At 58.3% G+C, this 20601-nt stretch overlaps 1 protein-coding gene across 1 annotated transcript in view; it reads right to left on the minus strand.

The window, feature by feature from the left end:
* Positions 1–18069, minus strand: part of EPHA2 (EPH receptor A2) — a 28047-nt gene extending 9978 nt beyond the window's left edge. Inside the window, exons 1-9 of the mRNA XM_047792039.1 lie at positions 17885–18069; positions 13385–13452; positions 10999–11668; positions 3029–3184; positions 2590–2922; positions 1953–2068; positions 1321–1474; positions 739–838; positions 211–266 (exon numbers count right to left, since the gene is read on the minus strand). Of these exons, the coding sequence (XP_047647995.1) occupies positions 211–266; positions 739–838; positions 1321–1474; positions 1953–2068; positions 2590–2922; positions 3029–3184; positions 10999–11668; positions 13385–13452; positions 17885–17969 (1738 nt within the window). The 5' untranslated portion in view covers positions 17970–18069. The remainder of the gene's footprint in view (positions 1–210; positions 267–738; positions 839–1320; positions 1475–1952; positions 2069–2589; positions 2923–3028; positions 3185–10998; positions 11669–13384; positions 13453–17884) is intronic.
* Positions 18070–20601: the final 2532 nt, after the last annotated feature.

Consider the following 20601-nt stretch of genomic DNA (forward strand, 5'->3'; position numbering starts at 1 on the left):
TGGAGGGCTGGCGGGGGCTGCCCTAGAGGAGGAGGAGGCGACAGACCAGGGACCTCAGTAGACTTGGACCAGGCTGGGGGCAAGGACTTCTTGCTCAGCCCTCAGCTGCCCAGAAAAGCTGGGGGAGGGTCTGGCTGCCCCCAACCCCACCACAGAGGTGGGGAGGCCCATGGGGACAGCAGGCCGGGCATGGAGGGGGCTGCATCTCACCTGACTTGGAGAAATAGACATCCTCCGAGGACTGGCGGGTCCGTAGGCTCTTCCTCCTGAGAGACCCCATGGGAAACACACACACATAGGGAGGTCAGTGGCTGGCCAGGGAGCCTCCTGACCTTACTCAGGTCCTGGGTGGGGGCCTGGTGTGCTCAGCCCTGGGCTCAGCCAGGCAGAGGGCGTGGGGGAGGTCGGGGGAGAGGAAATGAGGAAGCCGGGCTCACTCCTTGGGCCCTACACCCCGTAATGGCCCCTTAAGTGGCTGTAATGAGGGCTTTCCTCCTTAGAGCTTCCCGGAGCTTCCTGCCCATGTGACCAGAGGAAGCGTGGACACACTGTCATAACGACCACCGTGCCCCAAGCCCCCGCAGGGCCAGGGGCTGTGCTGAGCACTGTCTGGCTTGCAGCGTTTCACACCCCCTGGGGAGGCGGGGTTAGGGTTGGGCCAGCCCTACTTTCCATGTCCCTGCTCCCCTCTGTGTCCCACCTAAGCCCCCGGGAAGCCTGGGCAGGGCTCCGACAAACCTGCGGTGGATGAAGATGCCGATTCCTGCCAGCACCAGAAGCAAGACCACGCCGACAGCCACGCCGCCGATCACTGCCATGTTGCTGGATCCTTCCGTGGCTGTCAAGGGGAGACCAGCGAATGACAAGAGAGCCCCCCGACACTTCAAATCATGGTAATACCCTCAGTCGTGCTTAAGGTCTGCTTCTGGCGCCCAAGATACGTGCTGGGTGCCCTGACCCGTGATGGTCCATGAGGATACTTGGTCCCATTTCACAGGTGGCAAATGAGAGGCCTTCCCCAGAGAACAGAGCAAGTAGTCTCAGGTGTGTGGGACTCGCTCCACAATGAGGGATTTGAATTGGGCCTGCCAGTGCCTCAGCCCACATCCTTCCTGAACACATAGCCCAGTTCTGGTCCCTTCAATTCTGCCCCTCAATTCTGCCCCTCCCCGGGCTTGGAGCTGACCCACTCAGGGCTGTCCTAGCCCCTGGCTGACCAAGAAGGGGGCACTTCTAAGTTCTTTGATCCATTCCCTCTGCCCAGGATGTCTTAGCTGCGTCAGGACCCTGGCCCGGCCCACAGCCTGGTCCCCGACTCACACAGCGTCTGGAACTCGTGCACTTTGCTGCCGGCACCCTGGCCCTCTTGCGTCAGTGCCTGCACCTGGACCAGGTAGATGGTGTCTGGAGCCAGGTCATCCAGGGTCACGGAGAAGCCTTCGGTGCGGCGTACGTTGTAGCTGTTGGAGTCCCCCTGTGGGTGTTTGGTGGGCAGAAGAGCAGATAGTGAGGACAGGCCAGGGGCATCAGCTCAGCCCACCAGACACCACCCCCAGCTTAGCAAGGTGGCTCACTGTGTCAGCAGACTCAGTGCCCTCCTTAAAGAGAACGAAACTGAAGCCCAGAGAAGGGAAGTGACTCACTTAAGGTCATAGGCAGCACAATGACCCAGGACTCAAACTCAGGTCTGTCCAACCCCCAGGTCTAGCTCTTTCCCTCACCCATGACTATCTCTTCCAGGGATTCCAGAACTCTCTGCCCCCTCTCCCACAAATCTCAGCTGGGCTGGGCTGGCCTGGGAAAGGCGACTCCCAGGAGAACCTAGACCTCAGTGTCCCCATCTGCAGAACAGAGCTTCCTTGGATGGCTGTGTTGTGCAGGGAGCATCTGTGCGGCCCGTGGGTCCTCTACTTGAATCCCAGCGGGCACAGCCCTGGCACTTTGTGAGTTACCTTTTTGCGGTAGGTGACTTCGTACTTCCACACGCGGCTCTGCTGCGGTGGAGGGATGCTCCAGGAGACGCTCAGCGAGGTGGTGCTGCGGCCCTCCAGCTTCACCTTGGGGGGCTCTGGGCAGGATGGGGTCGGGGGTGAGAAGCCACTCGGGGGCAGGGAGGTGGGGTGCTAGGGGTGCACCCAGACCCGGTCCTATCTACAGCCCAGGCTCTTTAGATCCCAACCTGGGATTCTCAACTCCCAGGGCACAGAGCGCCAACACGGGGCCCCAGCACAGTTGGCACATCAGGGGTGCCCTACAAAGATTTACAAATGCGTAAATAATAAAAGTAAAACAACAGCCGACTCTTGCTGTAACATCTCTATGGATTGGGCTCTGTTCAAAGAGCCTTTACATCAGAATTTATTAAATCCCCTCACTAGCCCTATAAGCCCCATCTTATAGGTGAGGAAACTGAGGCTCAGAGAGGATAAGTAACTTGCCCACAGTCACAAAGCATGGACGTGATTCCAAGGACTGTGTCTTTAAACCACTCGCAGCTGCCTCTCTCTAAACACAGCTTTGGGTGGCCGTCCTCTTAAAGCCCTACCTGGGCGGACCCCAAGGGCACAGCCATCACCCCCAGGCCCTCACCTGTCTGGTTGATGCTGACGCTGGCGGTGCGGAAGCTGCGGCTAGTCACCAGGCCCGAGACACCATTGCGAGCCTCGACGGCAAAGGTGTAGTTCATGTGGGGCTCCAGGTCGCTGACTGTCACACTGGTGCGGGTGAGCCCATGGGGTGGCTCCGAGTAGTGCACGCTGGCCTCACAGGGCCCGCACTCGCCCGACTCCGGCCAGCACTGTTCACAGGTGACACTGTAGGTGATGTCCTCGCGGCCCCCATTGTCCTGGGGGGGCGTCCAGCGCAGCTCCACTTTGGCGCCCATGCCCACGGCCGTGAGGTAGTGTGGGGCGGAGGGGGGACCTGCACAGGGGGCAGAGGTCAGAGCTCGGATGCAGGTAGAGCCCAGAGAGGTCACTATCACCCCGCCCCCCTCGATCACCCTTCCCTGACCCTCTGCAAGACTCACGCGTGCAGGGCATTGACAGCGGGTCCTGCGGGGCCCGGAAGTAGCCTTCCTCACATTCGCAGGCGGTAGCCCCCTCAGAGGATGGCAGGGTGTGTGCGGGGCACTCCAGACAAGGGCTCTCAGATGCTTCGGACTTGAAGAATCCCGGTGAGCAGGCTGGCGGGCACAGGGAGGGACATCAGCTTAGCCTGTTCCCACCCCAAGCAACTTTTCCACTCCCTCTCTGTGGGACCCCAGGCAAGCCGCTAAACTTCTCTGGACCTGTTTCATCATTGGTAAAATGTGATGAGAAAATGCAGGGTAAGCACCTAGCTGAGGCTGGGCACCCAATAAGCGCCTCGCCCACATGCTCCAAACCTTTGCATCCCTCCGCACTGGCTCTTGCAAGAAGCGCCGCACCCACGAGCCTGGCATTCAAGGCCCATATCTCACCTTTCAGTTTCCTCAGAATCCTTATCTCACGGCTGGCTCAGCACGCAACAGAGCAGACTGCCTGCCTGCCTTATCTCCTTTTGTCTGTGCAGACGAGCCCAGTGGGTCCCCACCTGAACTGGGAGCTGCCCCGGGCAGTGACGGCATCTTCCTTGCCATTCGTGTGTGTTGATTGACCATCACCACTACCCCAAGAGATCAGCTGGCGGCATCGGGATGCCACCTCTGCAGGTGTTCCCCCACCCCCACCCCAGGACCTGACTGCCTTCCTGTTCCGGGGCTGGCTGACCAGGAAGCCGGAAAGGCCAGGCCCCCAGCATTCTCTGCATCTACTTTCAAGGACCGAGTCATTTCCGCCACTCACAAGGTCAGCCAGGAAGCAGCTCTTCCTTCCCCAGTGGCAGGTCCTGTCCTGGTACGGTCTCAGACACCTGATTCCAGAGGTTTCTTCCTCCCATGGCCCTATCCTGCCCCTGTCCCTGCCCCAAGCCTCTTCCTGGCCCCAGAGGCAGGAAGCTACCCAGACACTGTCCAGGGCTCAGGCAGCTACTAAAGCGGCCAGGATGGGGTGGGGTCACCCCAGGGACCTCTTCCCTAACCCTACAATTATCATCCCACCCTCAGCTTGTTCTGTGGAGGGGGTGCTGAGAAACCTCCGACCTGAGTGTCACATTCTTCTAATACTGATCCTCTACTCTGTGCTTAGCCTTGTGCTAGGCATGACCTTGAGATGAGACAAAGCCCCTGACCTCAGGGAGCAGAAGCACATACAGGACAATGTCCACCATAAAGGGGTAGGTGAAGGGCTAAGGAGGTAGAGACAACTTTGGCCGAGGTCTGTGGGGTCACAGAGGGGATATTTCTGCTGGGGCTTTGAGGCTGAGTAGGAGTTCAGCAGGGCAGATATATTGGAAGGAGGAGTAAAAGGTGACAAAGAGGAAGACTAACTAATGCAGGAAGTATGAGCAGCTTTGCAGGCACAAAATGGGCGGAGCAGCAGGCAATAAGGCTGAGAAAGGCCTTTACTGCCAGGTGGAGGAACTGGGACTTTATCCTGGGGGCAATGGGAGCCACTGAAAGTCTGACGTACAATCTGACCTAGGCGGTCAAGAACAATTTTTGGACAGCCTCCCTCCTTGTCTAGTCCCCTCTGTGAGCAGAGGTGGGGAGGAAGACAGGGGGTCAGGGAACAGGAGTCAAAGAACACCCCATTCCTAAGGTCTTGGATTGTGACTTCCTGTTAATGATTTGGCTTGCTGGGGGCCCCGGGGGCCACCCCAGCAGCCTCTCTCACCTCCTCTGCCTGTCCCGCCACATCAAAGCACATGCCGCAGAGCCCAGAGCCCCAGTTACAAACAGTGACCACTGATTAAGCAGCTGCTGGGTGCAGTTCCTGGACCAAGCACTTGACATTCAAGTCGCCCTCACAATGAGCCTGTTATACTAGGCAGGGTTATCATTCATTCCACTCTGGAGGGGAGGAAGCGGACGCTCAGAGAGGCAAAAACAACCAGGCCGAGGTCAACGAGCTCCTGAGACACAAAACCAAAGCCTAAACCTAAACCCAGGATGCCCAACCTCCAACCCCTCTCCTTTCCCATAAATATCTCAATTTGGGGCAAAGAGAAACCAATGTTCTGAAACAAGCCCCGAGAGAGGAGAGGAGACTCCACAAGCTTTAACAGCCAGAAAATCCCAAGACTAATTTCAGAACAGCTCAGGGTCAGGGGTTGGGGGAGGTATGGCACCTCTTCTCAAACTGGGGAGAAAAGACTGGAATTAAACCTGGGGGTGGGAGAAGCAGCCAGTGTGGCCTCCTTCAAGGCCCAAAGCTCTCTCAGGCCTCCTCTTGGATTTAAGAAATCCAGGTGTATTTTGCATTCCTCCTCCTCGTAACTTATCTGTTTACAATATAAAAATAGCTCTCTTCTCCCGCAACTCTTCAAGTAAAAATGAGACCTCAAAAAGCCAGGCCACATTTATCCTGGGGTCTCCGTTCCCCCCAGTGCTTTGACTTGTCCACCCAAAGGGCTCACTCTGGGTAAGTAAGTGCTGGCTCCAGGTGGTCGGAGTTGGGGGGCTCAGGAACTACAATCGCACCTTCTTGGCTCAGGCTCTCAGACTGGGGAGGACCACAAGCCCCCACAACCAAGGTTTGGTTCTGCACAAGGCTTCAACCACCTGCAGACACAATGGCCCCCACTCCCCGCCACGTGGTTGCTCCCCAGCCCCCCAGCTCTGTGCCAAGAGGAGGAAGTCGGGTTCCATTCTTTGGTCGCAGAGCCCGGGGGTGGCCCGCCTGCTGCCTGCCGGCAGGAAAGAGGGAATTTGGAGAGATTTCCGCTGCGGATGTGCCAGATAATACAGTGGAGAGGCAGCATCAACAGGGCATGTACTTGCCTGACGAGAATGTGCTGCCCCCTCCACCAGCCACAGAACTATTAGGTGCCTTCTGGGGCCCCGCCAGCGTGTGCCCATGCTCAGGGGCCCCAGGGTTCCTGGGTCTGACACCAGCAAGCCACCGTGTCTTCCTAACTTGGCCTGGTTGAATTTCCTTGGCATTCTGGGCAAGCAAGTGGGGAGACACATTGGGTGTTCCCACATACTGTAACATACCCCAAATACCCACTGTCCCTTCACCAGCTAACAAACTCCTATGCATCCTCCAATACCCAACTTGAGCTCCTCCACACAGCCCTCCCAGACTGCCCAACTCCAGGCCCCCTTCTGACCATAAGGGCATCTATTATTCAATCTTATGTTTACCAAAGAGAAATGGAGCACTTCCTACGTGTCTGGCACAATGCTGGTGCTGCGACATGATAGCAAGGTAAATAAACAGTTTCTGCTCCAGGGGAATTTGCACTCCATTTGAAACAATTTCTGCACACATTGGGCTCCTCTATGAGACTGGCAGCTCCTGGGGAGCAGGAATGGAGCCCGATTGATCTGTGTCCCATGGCACAGGGTCTGGAGTGCAGTAGGTGCTCAGCCAATGTTTATTGACTGGATGAATGTGAGTGAAAACAAAACCAACAAGATGCACCTTAAACATGCGCTCTAGGGCCACAGGAATGAGCAGAGTTTCAGCGCGTAGGGAGACCCTGTGGGACAGTACACTGGGCCACCTGCCCGGGCACCAGAGCCTGGCTCTAGCACACCTGTGAGAACCTCTCTGTCCCCAATCTCCTGGCAGGCCCCGGGCCACTCAGAGCAGGGGAACTGGGGCATGGTGGCTGCACCCAGGGCTGCACCCCAGTTTTTCCAGTTCCTGATGCCTGCCCCTCAGGTGGCAGCGTGGGGTGACTCAGGGACATCCGCCCTCTGCCGTGACGCAAATCCAGCCCCTGGCAGAGCCCCTCCCCCAAGGCCCAGCCACCTCCCAGGCTGGGGGTGACGAGGTCATGGGGTCAAGAGGTCGTGGTGGCAATTCACCTGCGGCCAGTCACCTCCCCAAGCCATGCCCAGCTGGCGACCATGTGCACCACCTCAGCCCAAGGATACAGAGCCTGGACTTTGTCTCGTGCCCAGACAGGCAGCAAACAGCCACCCCGGACACCACTGACCCTGCAAATGAGGGGAATGGATAACTCCAGACCCCGGTGGCTTCTTAGTCCCCAGCAGGTCCTGTCGTCCCCACAGAAGCAGTTATGAGCACCTTGCCCTTTTCCCACACACCCTGGGGAATTCTCTTCGGGCACATTCCTCCACCAAAGCGGTGATAAGCGCAGCCACCCCACCCCCAGCGCCACCACCTCCTCCCGCGGTCTCCCTGCCACCGGCCTTTTATCTTCTGTTTGCTTTCCCTGCCTCCTTCCTTCCTTCCTTCCTTCCGCTCTGGGACCCACTTACCTCCACTAGGGAGGGAGGGGCCTCCCCATGGAGCTACCTGCGCCCCCAGTGTGAGCTGAGGGCAGGGCGGGCAGGACATAGAGGTGGGGGCTGTCTCTCACCCCACCTCCCCATTCAGGCCAAAGGAAACATCAAAAATAAGGCCCGGTGGTGGCACTTCCCAGAGAGGGGACACAGCGTGTCCCCTCCCCTGCCCCAGGGATCAGCCCTGTCCTGACAAAGTAGGGCTCCTGCCGGTGGCCCGTCGTAGCTCGGGGACACCTCAACCAGAGCCATCCCTGCCCAGGGGACGCCTCCCCTCCAGCTATGGACCCTGGGCGAGGCCTGGGCCACTCAGGTTGCCAGCACTAGGACCCCGCTCCTTGCCACACATGGTGATGTCACCCAGTCTGCAGCTTAGAAGAGCAACCCAGGTTCTCAGTAGGAGCCACAGCAGAAACTCACAGGAGGCAGGCTTGGATGGCTAAGTCAGCAAGGGTCCAACCCACCCATTTTACAGGTGGGGAGAACTCACCAAGGTCACTCAGCTTGGTAGAAAGATACAGGTCAGGGGCCCTGGGACAGTGTACTGCCCTGCCCATGCCAGGCCCCAGCTTTTTGGGCCATCATTTCTTCTCTCCGGGCCTCAATTTGCCCATCTCTAAAATGGGAATAAAGTCCTCAGGTTCCTGGGTTGTTTGTGCAGAAAGAAACCTCACTTGGGAAACGCCCAGCATGAAAGGTGGTGTCACGAACTGGGGGACAGAGAAAGAAGAGGAGAGCGGGGCTGGGCCCCTTGAGGGAGCAGAAGCCTCTAAAGAAGGAACTCCTGACCCCCACAGCCCCACTTCCAGCTTTGGCCTCCCAGCTGCTGGGCTGAGCCTCTGGCCAAAGCCGCTGGCCACCTGCTCACCTGGCCGGCAGTCCCCATGGCCAAGGCGCCAGCCGGGGCCCCACCAGCTCAGCTGCCAATGCCAGCACAGGAAGCAGAGACAAACAGGGAGACAAAGCCGCCCCAGGGGAGATGACGGTCAGCCTGAGTGACTCCACTGTCCCCCAGGCAGGGCTGGGGGGAGGGCAGAAGCTGGAAAGAAGCTGGCTCATTCCTGACATAGCTCAGGAGAGTTCTCTGGGCAGTGTGCCCACCTGTCCACACTGCACCTGGGAGGTGCCTCCTTTCCGCTGTCCATTTAACTCTTTCCTGAGCACCAAGCTTCCAGGGAAAGACCCATCAAGAGAAACAAACACTGGGAATAACCTGGACCAGGTGCTAGGCGACCTTGACCTGCCTGCACGCCCCCTCTGGGTTGGTTTGTCATCAGTAAAAGCCCCGATGGCAGAATCTGGGTCTGCGGCCCCGTGAAGGGTCAGGCAAGGGGGCAGACGCTGCAGCTCCCTCCATTTCTCCCATAACATGCTCGGTAACAGCCCCCCAACCACCTCACCTCCTGCGCCCGGACCTGCCATCACGGGGCTGCCCTGAGAGTCTGTCCCAGGGCCAGGAGCTGAGTCAGGGATTCCAAAGGAACTGGTCATTTCCCGCCCCATTTCCTGACCCATCCTCCAGCCTGGACCTTTGCTGCATCACCTAGACTCAGTCCTGATGCAACCCCATCTCAGCTGTGTGACTTGAGGCAAGTCTCTTCACCTCTCTGAGCCTCCGTTTCCGGTCTGATAACAGTCCCTGTCTCTCAGAAAGGTGCCTCAGATTCAGCAGGAACATCCGGATAAAGCGCTTGCCTAGGATAAAGCGCTTGCCTAGCCCGTGGCTGCCCTGGGAGCGCAGTCGTCTACAAGACTCACTATTGCGATCTCCACCAGCACCATGGTCGGAGGCCATTGAGAAAGGTCTGAAAGGACAAAGAGTCGCCAGGCTGGGGGTTCCCAACCCACCCCGAGGGCCCCTAAGCCACACTGAAGGGAATTTCGGTGGACGGATCCCAAGGAAGAAAAACCAGGGCGACAGGTGGCCGGCTGTTGAGAGGGCCCAGAAGGAAAATCATAGGTTTTCCTCCTGGAAACCGGTCCTCCCTACCCGAGGCCACGCAACTCTTTACAAACAAAGCCTGCCAGGCCCTGACCCCCCACCTCCTGGGGAGGGAAGCCTGCCCCCCTTCCTAGAGAGTTCCCCCCCACCCCGCCCCAACCTCAACTGTCCACTTATCTCTGCAGCGCCTAAATCATCAGCCTGTGGAAAGTTTTCAGCTGCCCCTCACCCCCCACCCCTGCATTCTTGTGCGCGGATGTCATGTGGGAGGAGTCTGCTCGACCCACTGGGCTGCCTCACACCCCCCCCAACCCCGCAGTCATTGTCTGAAACTGGGAGTGTGCACTTGAGGTCACCTAAAGCAGGGGCCGCCTGAGGAAGGGGCAGAGCAGAGACAACACCGCAGGCCCAGAAAGCCTCTTAGGGAACTTCTGGTTCAGGAGTTTGCAGGCTGTGTTAAGCAAGGTTCTGAGGATTTGTTTTAAGGGGCCAGGGGAGCCCATGGGTTGCAAGATCCATGGCTAAAAACCAAGCATACAGTCTGCTAGTATAGTTGAACTTCTTATTTTACTGACAAAAAGCCTGAGGCCAGAGATGAAAAGAGATGCACCGAAGGTCACTCAGTGGGTAAGTATAACCGCAGGGCATAAACCCCCCATTTCTCAATACCCCCGCTTATCTCAGCAAAGAAGCTCCCAGAGAGAGGGATTGAGCTCGCCTTCCAAAGGTCGGCCTGCATTCCACATTGGCCCTGCCCCACAGCCGTTTCCAGAAAAAGTCACCTATTGAACGCATCCACGTCGCTCTAGAGATTTCCGCTGCACAGGCCCTGGCCGTGCCAAGCCACAGCCTCCCAGTGTGAGCCACTAATGCCCAGGCCCTGTTCTCAGAGAGAGTCTGATTTAATTGGGCCCCTGTCTGGGCTCAACTGGTTATCAGTAGACGCTCCAGCGGGAGGACCTGAGTCCAGGGCCCTGGGGAGGGTCAGGCAGGGAGCCCAGGCCCTGGGCTTGCCCTCCCTCCACCTTTTTGCTCAATGCAGCCATTTTTCAAAAGCTCCCTAGATGATTGTCATCAGCAGCCAGGAGATGCGAATCCTGGGTCCAACTTACCAACCTCCACGTACGAAAGAGGAGCCTGAGACCCAGAGAGGTTAGGTGACTTCCCTAAAGTCACACAGTGAGTTAACAGAGATAGGACTAGCTCCTGGGACTAAACTATGTCCACAGTGCTGGTGTGTGATAGATACCAAGACACACCTGTGGGATGAATCAAAAACAACAATCACACTTAAAAGCATTTATGTGGCAGACACTCATGGAAGCACTTTATGAGAATTAAGTCATTTGATTATCATAACAGCTCTACAAAACAGGCACTATGTTTGTCTCCATTTCAGAGATGAGGAAACCTGGGCACAGAGAGGTTAAGGAACTAACTGAAAGTCACACAGCTAAATGTAGCGCTGGGATTTGAACCCAGGTATTCTTGCCCGAGAACAATAACCTCATAACCTCCATACTGTATTCATTCATTCTCAGTGAATGAGTGAATCCAGCCGTAAGGCCAGGAAGCCCCTGAGATTTCCACCCCCTGTGATTTCCACTCATCTGAGAGCAAGCTTCTAAGACCCCCACATCCCAGAGCCGAGACTAGAGCCCAGGAACACTGCCTCCACCCCAGCAGCCCCTTTCCCTGCCACCCCCGCACCATCACTCACCCTGGCAGGCGTCCTCCACCTTCTCGTAGCCTGCCTGGCACAGGCACTGACCGATGGGCACCAGCCACTCGCCGTCCACCGCACAGTGCATGCGGGGCTCTTCACCCCCAGGTGGCACCACAGCGTGGTCCACGCAGGTGCCAGCCACGGTGGCCAGGGAGGGTGCATCGGAGCCTGCGATGGTCTCAGGGAAGTGGGCCAGGCCCTGCAGCAGCTCAGGACACTTCTTGTAGTAGACACGGACCGAAAGCAGCGCCACACAGGCACCAATGTCCTGGAAGGCCAGGTAGAAGCCCTTGCGGCTGAGTGGCCCCACGGAGCGTTCCTCCACGTTCAGCTTCACGTGGCGCGCTTCGAAGTCACTGCTAACTGTGATCTCGTCGGGCGCGATGGTGTCGATCTTGGTGAACTGGCGCTTCTGGAAGTTGGTGCCATAGTCCACATCCGACTCAGCGTAATAGAGGTTGAAGGTTTCCTTGCAGGAGCTGGCGCCCCCGGGGAAGCTATTGCAGTCGCGCACGGTGAACTTGAGCTCGATGAAGATGCGCTCGGCCTCCCCGCGGTACACCCAGTTGGTACGGAGCCAGTTGTCCTGGTCGCCGGCCACCACGTTGCACACAGAGTATATGTAGATGGGCATGTCGTCCATCATGCTCTGCATGAGGTCCCACTGTGTGGAGCCAACAGGTCAGTGTGGGCGGCCCCCCGGGGGAGACAGACCCAGAGGCATCACCCAGGTGGCAGAGCTGGGCATCTCTACTTCTTGCTACCCGCCTTCTACAGGGAAGGAAACTGAGGCCCAGAGGGGGTCTCATGACACCCTCCCACCCTACAAGTGGCGGAGCGGGGATCTGACCCCCTGGTGCCTGTGATCCCAATATCGGGGTGCTGAACCTCTATAATAGACGGCAAGCTGAGCGTGGAGGCCGGGGGCTCCATGTGACCCCAGGCAGATCGCTTAAGCCTCAACGTCTCTGAGCCTCAAAGGCCCCATCGTACAGCGGGGGCAAGAACGACCTCCCATGCTGTGGGGATAAGTGACAGAATGTCTACCAAACGCCAAGCACATTGCCTGGCGTGGGTGACAGTCACATAAGGCAGCTGGTATCATTGTTACTATTATTCACTGTACGCACACATGTGTAGCTGTGTGTGAGTGGTAAAGAAGGGGTTAAGTCAGAAACAAAGGATGATCCCCCCATCATCATTTAGATTTTGACTTTTGGAACAGACCAATATGTGTTCTCTCCTTAGAACAGAGCTCAGCCTCTTTCAAGAAGACTTCCCAGGTTGGGCCAAGGTCGGGGCAAGTGTGTCCCTCTGGCTCCCACCGTCTCCATTGCCTCCTATGTGGGGATAACTGCATCTGGCTCCCACACTAGATTCGGAGCTCCTTAGGGCAGAGACTGCATCTAATTCATTTCTGTATCCCCAGGGCCTGACGCGGAGTGGGTACTCAGGAAAGTATTTGTTGATGAGTGAGCCAAGGAATGAGAAAAGCAGAAGGGGCTTGGGCTGCCCTGTGTGACTCTGGCCAAGGCCTCCAACACCCTTGGGCCTCAGTTTCCCACTTTATATAATGACTGGGTTGGATCAGGTGAGTTCTCTCCCAGCTGAATGAACATTTCAGGATCCTGGAAATCTGCTAGAGTTATACTCTGGGCTTCGCCGGAGCTAAGGTGACCAGGAACAGGTGCCTGGCTCATGTAGATCTGGCCAGCAATGGAAACTGTCCCCAGGAGCCCCCTGGAGACACCACTCTCCCAGCTCAGGCCCCAGAACAAGCTCAACAAGGGGAAAAGGGAGGCCCAGGGAACAGCGGAATCTTCCCCACGACCACACAGCAGTCACACACAAAGACCCTGGGGTCTTGCCCACCAGGACAGGTCACAGCAGCACGGGGCAGAGTGGGGTGGGGGTGGGGGGGAGGGAGCGGGAGATGAACTTGGGTGAGAAGGAAGGAAAACAACTCAACCCCGAGCAGGAAAAGCTGGAGGAGCAGGGGAGGGATGCAGAAGGAAGGTGTCCCCTGTTCCCAGTCTCTCTCTCACCCCTCACCTCCCTGGCTGAGGGCTGGGACCTCAAGGGAGCCTTTAACCCCCTTCCTCCCCAACGGGGGAGTGGAGGGAACCAGAGGGGGTTCCTCTGACCATTGTCCTCTGGGGCATCCAGGCTCCTGCTCTGCTAGGGCCGTCAGCTCTCTCCCCAGTTCCTTCCACCTCCCAAGGCCCTTCCCCACCTTCCGACCCCAGGCTGCCCCAACTGGTGTGAGAAGCAGGACCCTGAATTTGAACCCTGGCTGAGTTGTTAAACCTGGGCTAGGCCCCACCCTCCCTGGGCCTCAGTTTCCCCGTTCCCACACCCGCACCTGACCCTGAAGGCTTACCCCTTTGCCGTACGGGTGTGTGAGCCAGCCGAGTTCCCCTTTAGCCGCAGCAAAGTCCAACAGTACAACTGGAAGAGATGAGCGAGGGGGCCAATGAGCAGGGGGTACCCTCAAGGGTCAGGCCACGATGGAAAAGGTGAGAATAATCCAGAATCCCAAGAGGCCCTCAGAGAGGGACCCCGCCTCGCAGGCCCAGGGAAGGGATGGGACCTGGTCAAATCACACCTCAGGCTGGGTGAGGACTAGGCCTCGGCCGGCTAGTTCCAGGCGGCGGCTCCAGCCTCACCACCCCCATCGCTGCTGCTGCTGGGACAGAGCTCAGCCCAGCAGGGGAACAGCAGCTGGACTGAGAGCTGGGCGAGCAGGGGTATTAAGTGACACCACGCTGCCCCATCTGCTTCCTGAAACGAGGCCCCCTCCCTCCTCCTCAGCACTTCACATGCACATACATGGGCCACGGGTGACTCTTATATGCTCCTGCCACATCCCACCCCCAGCACAAAACACCCTCACCCCACCCAGACCACTGAGCACACACGGATGCAGCACACGCATGTACACGCATGTCTCACAGCACTCCAAGAGAGCTATTAACAGGTGGGAACAGCTCCAGGGAGGGAGGGGGACCGGTTGGGCGGGGGGAGTGTCTGGAAAGCGATCTTCCCACCACAAAAGCCACAGCGCAGGCGGGATAAAGCCCTGAACCCCCAGGGGCCTCTAGGAGGGGCCCAAAGATATACACAGCTGGCGAGGTCCCCTCCCTGGGCAAGTCTCTCCCGCTGCCCCTGTCCCTCACACCTGTGCCACTGCCCAGCCAGGGGTGCCTGGAGAACCAGGGATGGAAACTCTTAAAGGGGACTTCCAGGCCCAGAGGAAGCTGGTGCCAGGAACATGCTTGCTGCCCCCGAGAGGAGGCATCTGGAGCCTGACAGAAGGAGCCATTGCCAGGGGCTTCCCTAAACCCAGCCCTGCCCCTGGGCACCTCCCATGGGTCCACCCTTGGCTCTGTCAGGCTCGGTGGCTGCAGCCAAGACCCAAGACCCTAGGGACGCTCCCTCCTCCCTTCCCCAGTCAGGTCCAGTGGCTGCCAATAGAAAGCTACCCTCCTGGAGGCTAAAGAGATTGGGGAAACTGAGGTGTGGACCCTATGCCAGGTCCCTATGCCAGGGATGCAGAGGGTAAAGCCTGAAGGTGGAGGGGGGATGGAACCAAGTGAGATTATTTCCTCTGGACCCTGGAGCATGAGGAATATGGCCTCCAGAAGAAGCATTCCTCAAGGCCAAGACCTGGAAGAATGATTCTAAGGGTGGAATCCTAGAATCTGGAATCCAGGGCAGGCAGAGCTGGGGAGGGAGGAGGAGAGGGAGACTGGCTGAGACTGCAGCAAAGTCCGGGCCTGGGTGAGAAGCACTGCCACCTGACCACTGCGGATCTGGGCCATATCTCTCTAGGAAGGGTCCCACAGCCCAGACAGGGAGAGGAAATCCGATGTGGCACCGGCCCCAAGGCTGAGGGGACAGGGGAGGGTGGCTGGGGGGTGGGGAGGGACAGGGATTTGTTTGAACATGCCCAAGGCTCAGGCTTGGAAAACTCACTAACCCCACTAGCAAATGGAATGTTCTGGTTACACAGGAAGGAATCTGGGGGTTCCTGGCTCCAGCTGCCTAAGTAGGAGGACAAAGGGGAGCACTCCTCAAGGTCCTGCACACCCCCCCTTCCCTTGAGGGGTGCGAAGCTGCAGTCTGCACCCCTAGGGAGAGGGGCTCATGGCTCCCAGGCTCTGAAGGGTTAACCTGGCACGGAGGGAACCCCACCACTACCCCTGCCAGAGTCTGCCCCCCTTCCAGCCCCAGGCCTGGCTCTAGAAATATCACAGGGCTCATCGGAGAAGAAAAGAAGTCTTCACGCAGGAAGGAGCCCCCTCCCCGGGAAATTCCCCAGAACCGATCACCAGGAACAGGTGCCCAGCCCGGTCTGGTCCCTCCGCCCTGACGCACGGGCGCGGCCTCTCCCGAAGTGTTTCTAGGGTCCTGGCTCCTGCTTCCCTGGAAGGGGCGGGGGCCTGAGAACCCCTCAGCTGGCCCTGAAGGCTTCACTGAGAGGCCTGGGCTAACAGGGCTCATCCGGGAGCCCCCTGTCCCTCACCCCACACCCAGGAAAACTTCCTTCTCAGTCTGAAGTTCCATCAGAAATGTCATCCTCCTGGGTCCATGTTGCTTTAGGGCTTTCTCCGCAAATGCAATACTACCACCCAATCCCCTAGTGACCCTTCCCTGCTCCCCTAATCCCTCCTTAACCAAGACCAGCTAATTCCTAAAGAAAGTGGGAGGCGGGCGGCTGGACGGGGTCAGAAGGCACAATAGGCTCTTACACAATCTAGAAGCCAAGGACTTTCCAGGGCTCCTGAGCACTCTCCAGCCCTCTTCCCAGCTGCACCTCAAGTCAGTAACTCTACCCCCCTGCCCAGTTCTTCTCAGGAAAATCCACCACAAAACCAGGGCACAGGGGCCGGGGGGCTCCTGCAGCCCCAAAAGCCAGATGCTCAGACCTAATCCTCTCTGTGCAGAGGGCCCCGATTGGGCAACGGCTTGGGCCTCCCTCGGTTTCCCCATTTGTAAAAGGAGGACAGATTCAGTGGCTGTTGAGAATTTAACAGGCTCCATGGGGTCTCCAAAGGCAGTCTGGCTCCTCTGCTTGTGGGGAAGGGGAGAGAAAGGAGAAGGAAAGGGAGCAGCAGCCTGGGTGAAGGGTTCGAAGAGGCCTGGCTTCTTCTCTCTGCACCTCCAACCCACGCCAGGCAGATCCACCACATCCAGCCAGAATCCTTAAGAACACAACAAACCAGCAGCTGGGCCATCACTCCCCCCGCCCCATAAAGGCACACCTCCCAAGGGAGCCCTTCACAGGGACTCTGGGAGCCTAAGTAAAAATGCTTCCCCTTCCTTTCAGCCCCCTCCATCCCGTGGGGGGGGAGCACTAGTCCTCCAGGCGGGGGAGGGGGGAAGGCTCGGCAGAGGGGCACAAGGACAAGATGGCACAACAATCGCGCACTAGCATCAGTCCTGCCTAATCCCCCACCCCCCATGGGCAGCCTTCAAGAAAGGCCTGCAGTGAATCCAGCTGTCTCTCCCCTTCTCTCCAACCGCAATCCCCCAGGAAAGGAAGGACCAAAAGCTGTGGGGAGTGGGGGGGTGGGGGGTGTATTGAGGGTCACAGAAATCCCTGCCACCCACTCCTCCTCCAAGTTCGGACCAGGAGCACTGACTGATCCAAGGACAGGCTCAGGATGCCACCCCCACCCCCAACCCCAAGAGTCCCAGCTCTGGTCTCTTTTCCTCCCAACTTGGAACTGCAAATTCTCCAAGCCCAGTCTGGGAGGCGGAAAAAGAAGGCAAGGCTCAAGGAAACTCCTCTCCAGGCCAGGGTTTCCTCCGCACTTCCCCCTGGTGGAGCCTGCGGAAACCTCCCTCTGCCCCAGCGGGTGGGCAAAAGTTGTTCTCGGTCGGAAACTGAAGCCGGGTCTCTGCTGGGTGGACAGGAAGGTCCTCGGCCAAGGACAGGAGCCCCCATCCTCTCTAAGACCCTAGCGGAGGGGCAACGCCCCCATCCACCACCCGCCCCGCCCAGGGCAAAGTCCGCGGCCCCTCTCCCCGCGCTGCGCCGGGAGCGCTGGGGCGGGGGTGGGTGATTCAGTCCCCCACCCCCGGGTGCCTGGACTCCCTGGTGGCCCTGGGGTGACGGCTCCACACCTTGGGAGACCGCGCCCCCACCTGCCGCATTTCCTCGTTCTGAGTCACCCCTTGCTCAGAATGCTTGACTTTGGGACTTCCGGTCCGCACCCCCGGCCCCGAACTTGCCCCCCAAGCCTGGGAGTGCGGGGTGGGAAGGAGGGATGGCAGTGCGTGGGCAGATTGGGCCGAAACTCCCCGCGTGCCCTGCTCTGGGACTGGAGGCAGAAGGGGGCGTGGAGAAAATTTCAGGGAACCGGGGCTTCCGCAGGGGGCTCCTCGCAGGCCGAAGAGACCCCCCTCCTCAAAATGAGGGGCTTCCACGGAAATGCCTTTTCCACAAAATCGGGGCCAACAGGTTAGTGACTTCAGGTCACCAAGAGGCTAAGCCCACGGAAAGGCCCCGCAGAAAAACACCCCATTCTCCAAGGGACCCCCGCGACCCCCCGGGACGCGTTCCTGAAGCCGCCCCCGGGCGGCAGCCGCGTGGCAGGGGCCCGGTCCTTTCTCCGCGGCCTCCCACCCCCGAGCCCGCGCTCCCGGGCCGCAACCCCTTAGTCCCTGGAGCCCCTAAAACCCCGGGGAGGGAGTCCCAGATTGGCCCCGATCGCAGCCCGCGCGCTCTCCCAACCCCAGTCCGCCGGGACTCCGCGGCGCCACCAGTTTCCAAAGTTGCGCGGGTCCAGGAACATCGGGCTCCAGGAGACGCGGGGGTTCGGGGGTCTGGCCGCCGGGTTGGATCGAGCCGGCCTGCCAGCCCGCGCACACTCACCTTCCTTGCCCTGCGCCGCGGCGGCGGGGGCCAGCCGGCAGCCCCAGAGCAGGACAAGGCAGACGCAGGGCGCCAGACGCTCCATGCCGCGCTCCTCGCTCTCTGCGCGATCCTCGGTGCCCGGCTCCCGCCTGCTGCCTGCGCGAAACTTTCGCTCCTCCTGCCCCGAGTGCTTAATGGAAGTTGAGTGAGAACCGGCTCCTGTTCATTCATGCCCCGCGCTGACGTCAACGAAGCCACGCCCCAGGAATGTCTTTAAAGGGGCCGGCTGGCACCCGTCTAGAAAGGAGGGGAAGTCCCAAGGGGTTTGGGGAGGATCCTGGGGCCCTATGGGCGCGCTGGCGCCCCTCAGGTCCTCCCAAGTTTGAGCGCCTCAATGCGGCAGTGCCACCAGGGAGAGTCCGGGATCTCTGAGGCAGCGTTCCTCTGGCCAGACATGGGGATGGTTTTGTGCTGAGCCGTCTCCCATTCTCTACCTCTTGCCCTCTGGGTCTAAGCTCTACAATGGCCTGAAGGCTTGAGCTGAAATGGCCTGGGGGGCCAAGAAGCAGCTACCTGCTCGGCAGCTGGCCTGGGAAGAGAGCTTCAAAATAGACCCAGATGCCCCCCTTCCTGGGATCTCTGAACCTGGCACCAAACCGTTGTTGGTCAGGGAAAGCGTCTCTGCTCAGAGGCCTCTAAGTATGCGGTAATCTGAGCACAACCACCTCTAAGAACGAGTCAGACATGCATGATCTCATTTAATTCTCATCTGGGAGGAAGGTGTCATTATCCCCATTTTACAGAAGAGTAAACTGAGGTTCAAATGTAGTAGAGCCAGGATTTGAATCTGGGTTGACTCTGCTTTAGCCACTGCTCCTGCTGGGAAAGGGGGGCAAGAGGCTGCTCTGCAGAGCACCCCATTCCCCCAACCCTAGCATGACAAAATCAGCAGGGCTGTTTTGTTACTTTGGAAGACAAACTTGTCTCCCAGCCTGCCCCTTCAAGGGGCCTCTCCCCACAGGTTCCTCAGATGTGGGCCCTTCTCCCTTCCTGATGGATGCAACCTGCATCAGTGAAACAAATGGGAAGTGTCCTCTCTCCCGTCTGGCTGCCAGGCCACCCACGGCTGCCTGTTGCCCAATCACCATTTGGCCAGTCCAGTCCTGGGGGAGCAGCCGCAGAAGGCCTGATTTCCTGGGAGGCTACAGCCCCCTCTGCCCACCTCCCTTTGTCTCACCCCATCCCCTCCTTGACTCTCCTGGGCCTGTCCACCCAATGGCCACCCTGGGCCCCTCTGGCACCCGGGGCCTCCCTGCCAGAAGTGGACATCTTGCCCTCTCGGCCTTGGCGCCTGCCCTTGGGAAGCGGGTCCAGACATCTCCCCTGGAAGTGGGGGGAGGGTTAATTACAGGTGCTGGGGTAGGATAATTAAAGCCTTTGACCAAGACGATGGCAGGAGAGTCTTGGTCTTCTGAGTATGTGAGTGTGCAAGAGTCCATGAGAGTGAGTATGTGGACGTGTGGGGGTGTGAGCATGTGTGGACCTGAGAGGATTTGTGTGTGACTGAGTGTGCCACACTTGGCAGTGGATGAGGACTTAGGCTGTGGAGTCAGCCTGTGCGTTTTTGGACATTTCACTTCTTTGGCCTCAGTTTGCTCATCTGGAAGCTGTATAAACCCACTTCAGAGGGTTATTGTGAAGAACAAATAAGATCACGCATGTTAACCGCACAGGCCATGGCTACAGACGTGCTTGTTAAATCTCAGCTGTTACTGTGGTGACATGCGGTGCAGCACAGGAAGCGGCGTCTGTGGCAGGTGGGGCAGGCCCTCTGCACAGGGCATCTTGGGTGGCACATGGGGTATGTGTGTGTGTTTGTGTGTGTGTGTGTGTGTGTGTGTTTAGTACATGGCATGAAAAAGTGGATTGGGTTTTTCTGTCTTTTTAGGGCCGCACCTGCGGCATATAGAGTTTCCCAGGCCAGGGGTTGAATCGGAGCTGTAGCCACCTGCCTACGCCACAGCCACAGCAACACCAGATCCCAGCCGTGTCTGCAACTTCACCACAGCTCACAGCAACGCCAGATCCTTAACCCACTGAGGCCAGGGATCAAACCGGTGACCTCATGGTTCCTAGTCGGATTCATTTCCACTGTGCCACGACGGGAATTCCAAAAAATGGGGTTTTTTGTTTTGTTTTTGTCTTTTTAGGGCCTCACCCACAGCATACAGATGTTCCCAGGCTAGGGGTCAAATTGGAACTGCAGCTGCCAGTCACAGCCACAGCCACAGCCACAGCCAGAGCAATGCCTGATCCGAGCTGCATCTGCAATCTACATCACAGCTCACGGCAACACTGGATCCTTAACCCATTGAGCGAGGCCAGGGATCGAACCTGTGTCCTCGTGGATACTAGTCAGGTTCGTTACCACTGAACCACAAGGGGAGCTCCTGGAAAAGTGTTTTACATGTTGTATTGGGCCCTCTGGGCTAGGGACACTGTGTGGTGAGTGTCATTTCATGTGTGCTGTATGTAAACTGTCTGTACAAGCGTGTTTCATGCCACTGCAGGCTCTGCATGTTGGATGTGTCCCCAGGAGGTACACTCCAAGAGGCCAGGGATGTTTGTAGAAAACAGCCTCTGACGCATAGTAGGTATTCAGCAAACCTTTGCTGAATGTATGAACTAATGAGTGTTGGCAAGTTCGATGCTGCATGATAGTCACGTGTATTGTT

The sequence above is a fragment of the Phacochoerus africanus genome, chromosome 8 (genome assembly GCF_016906955.1).
Source record: "Phacochoerus africanus isolate WHEZ1 chromosome 8, ROS_Pafr_v1, whole genome shotgun sequence".
Lineage (NCBI taxonomy): Eukaryota > Metazoa > Chordata > Mammalia > Artiodactyla > Suidae > Phacochoerus > Phacochoerus africanus.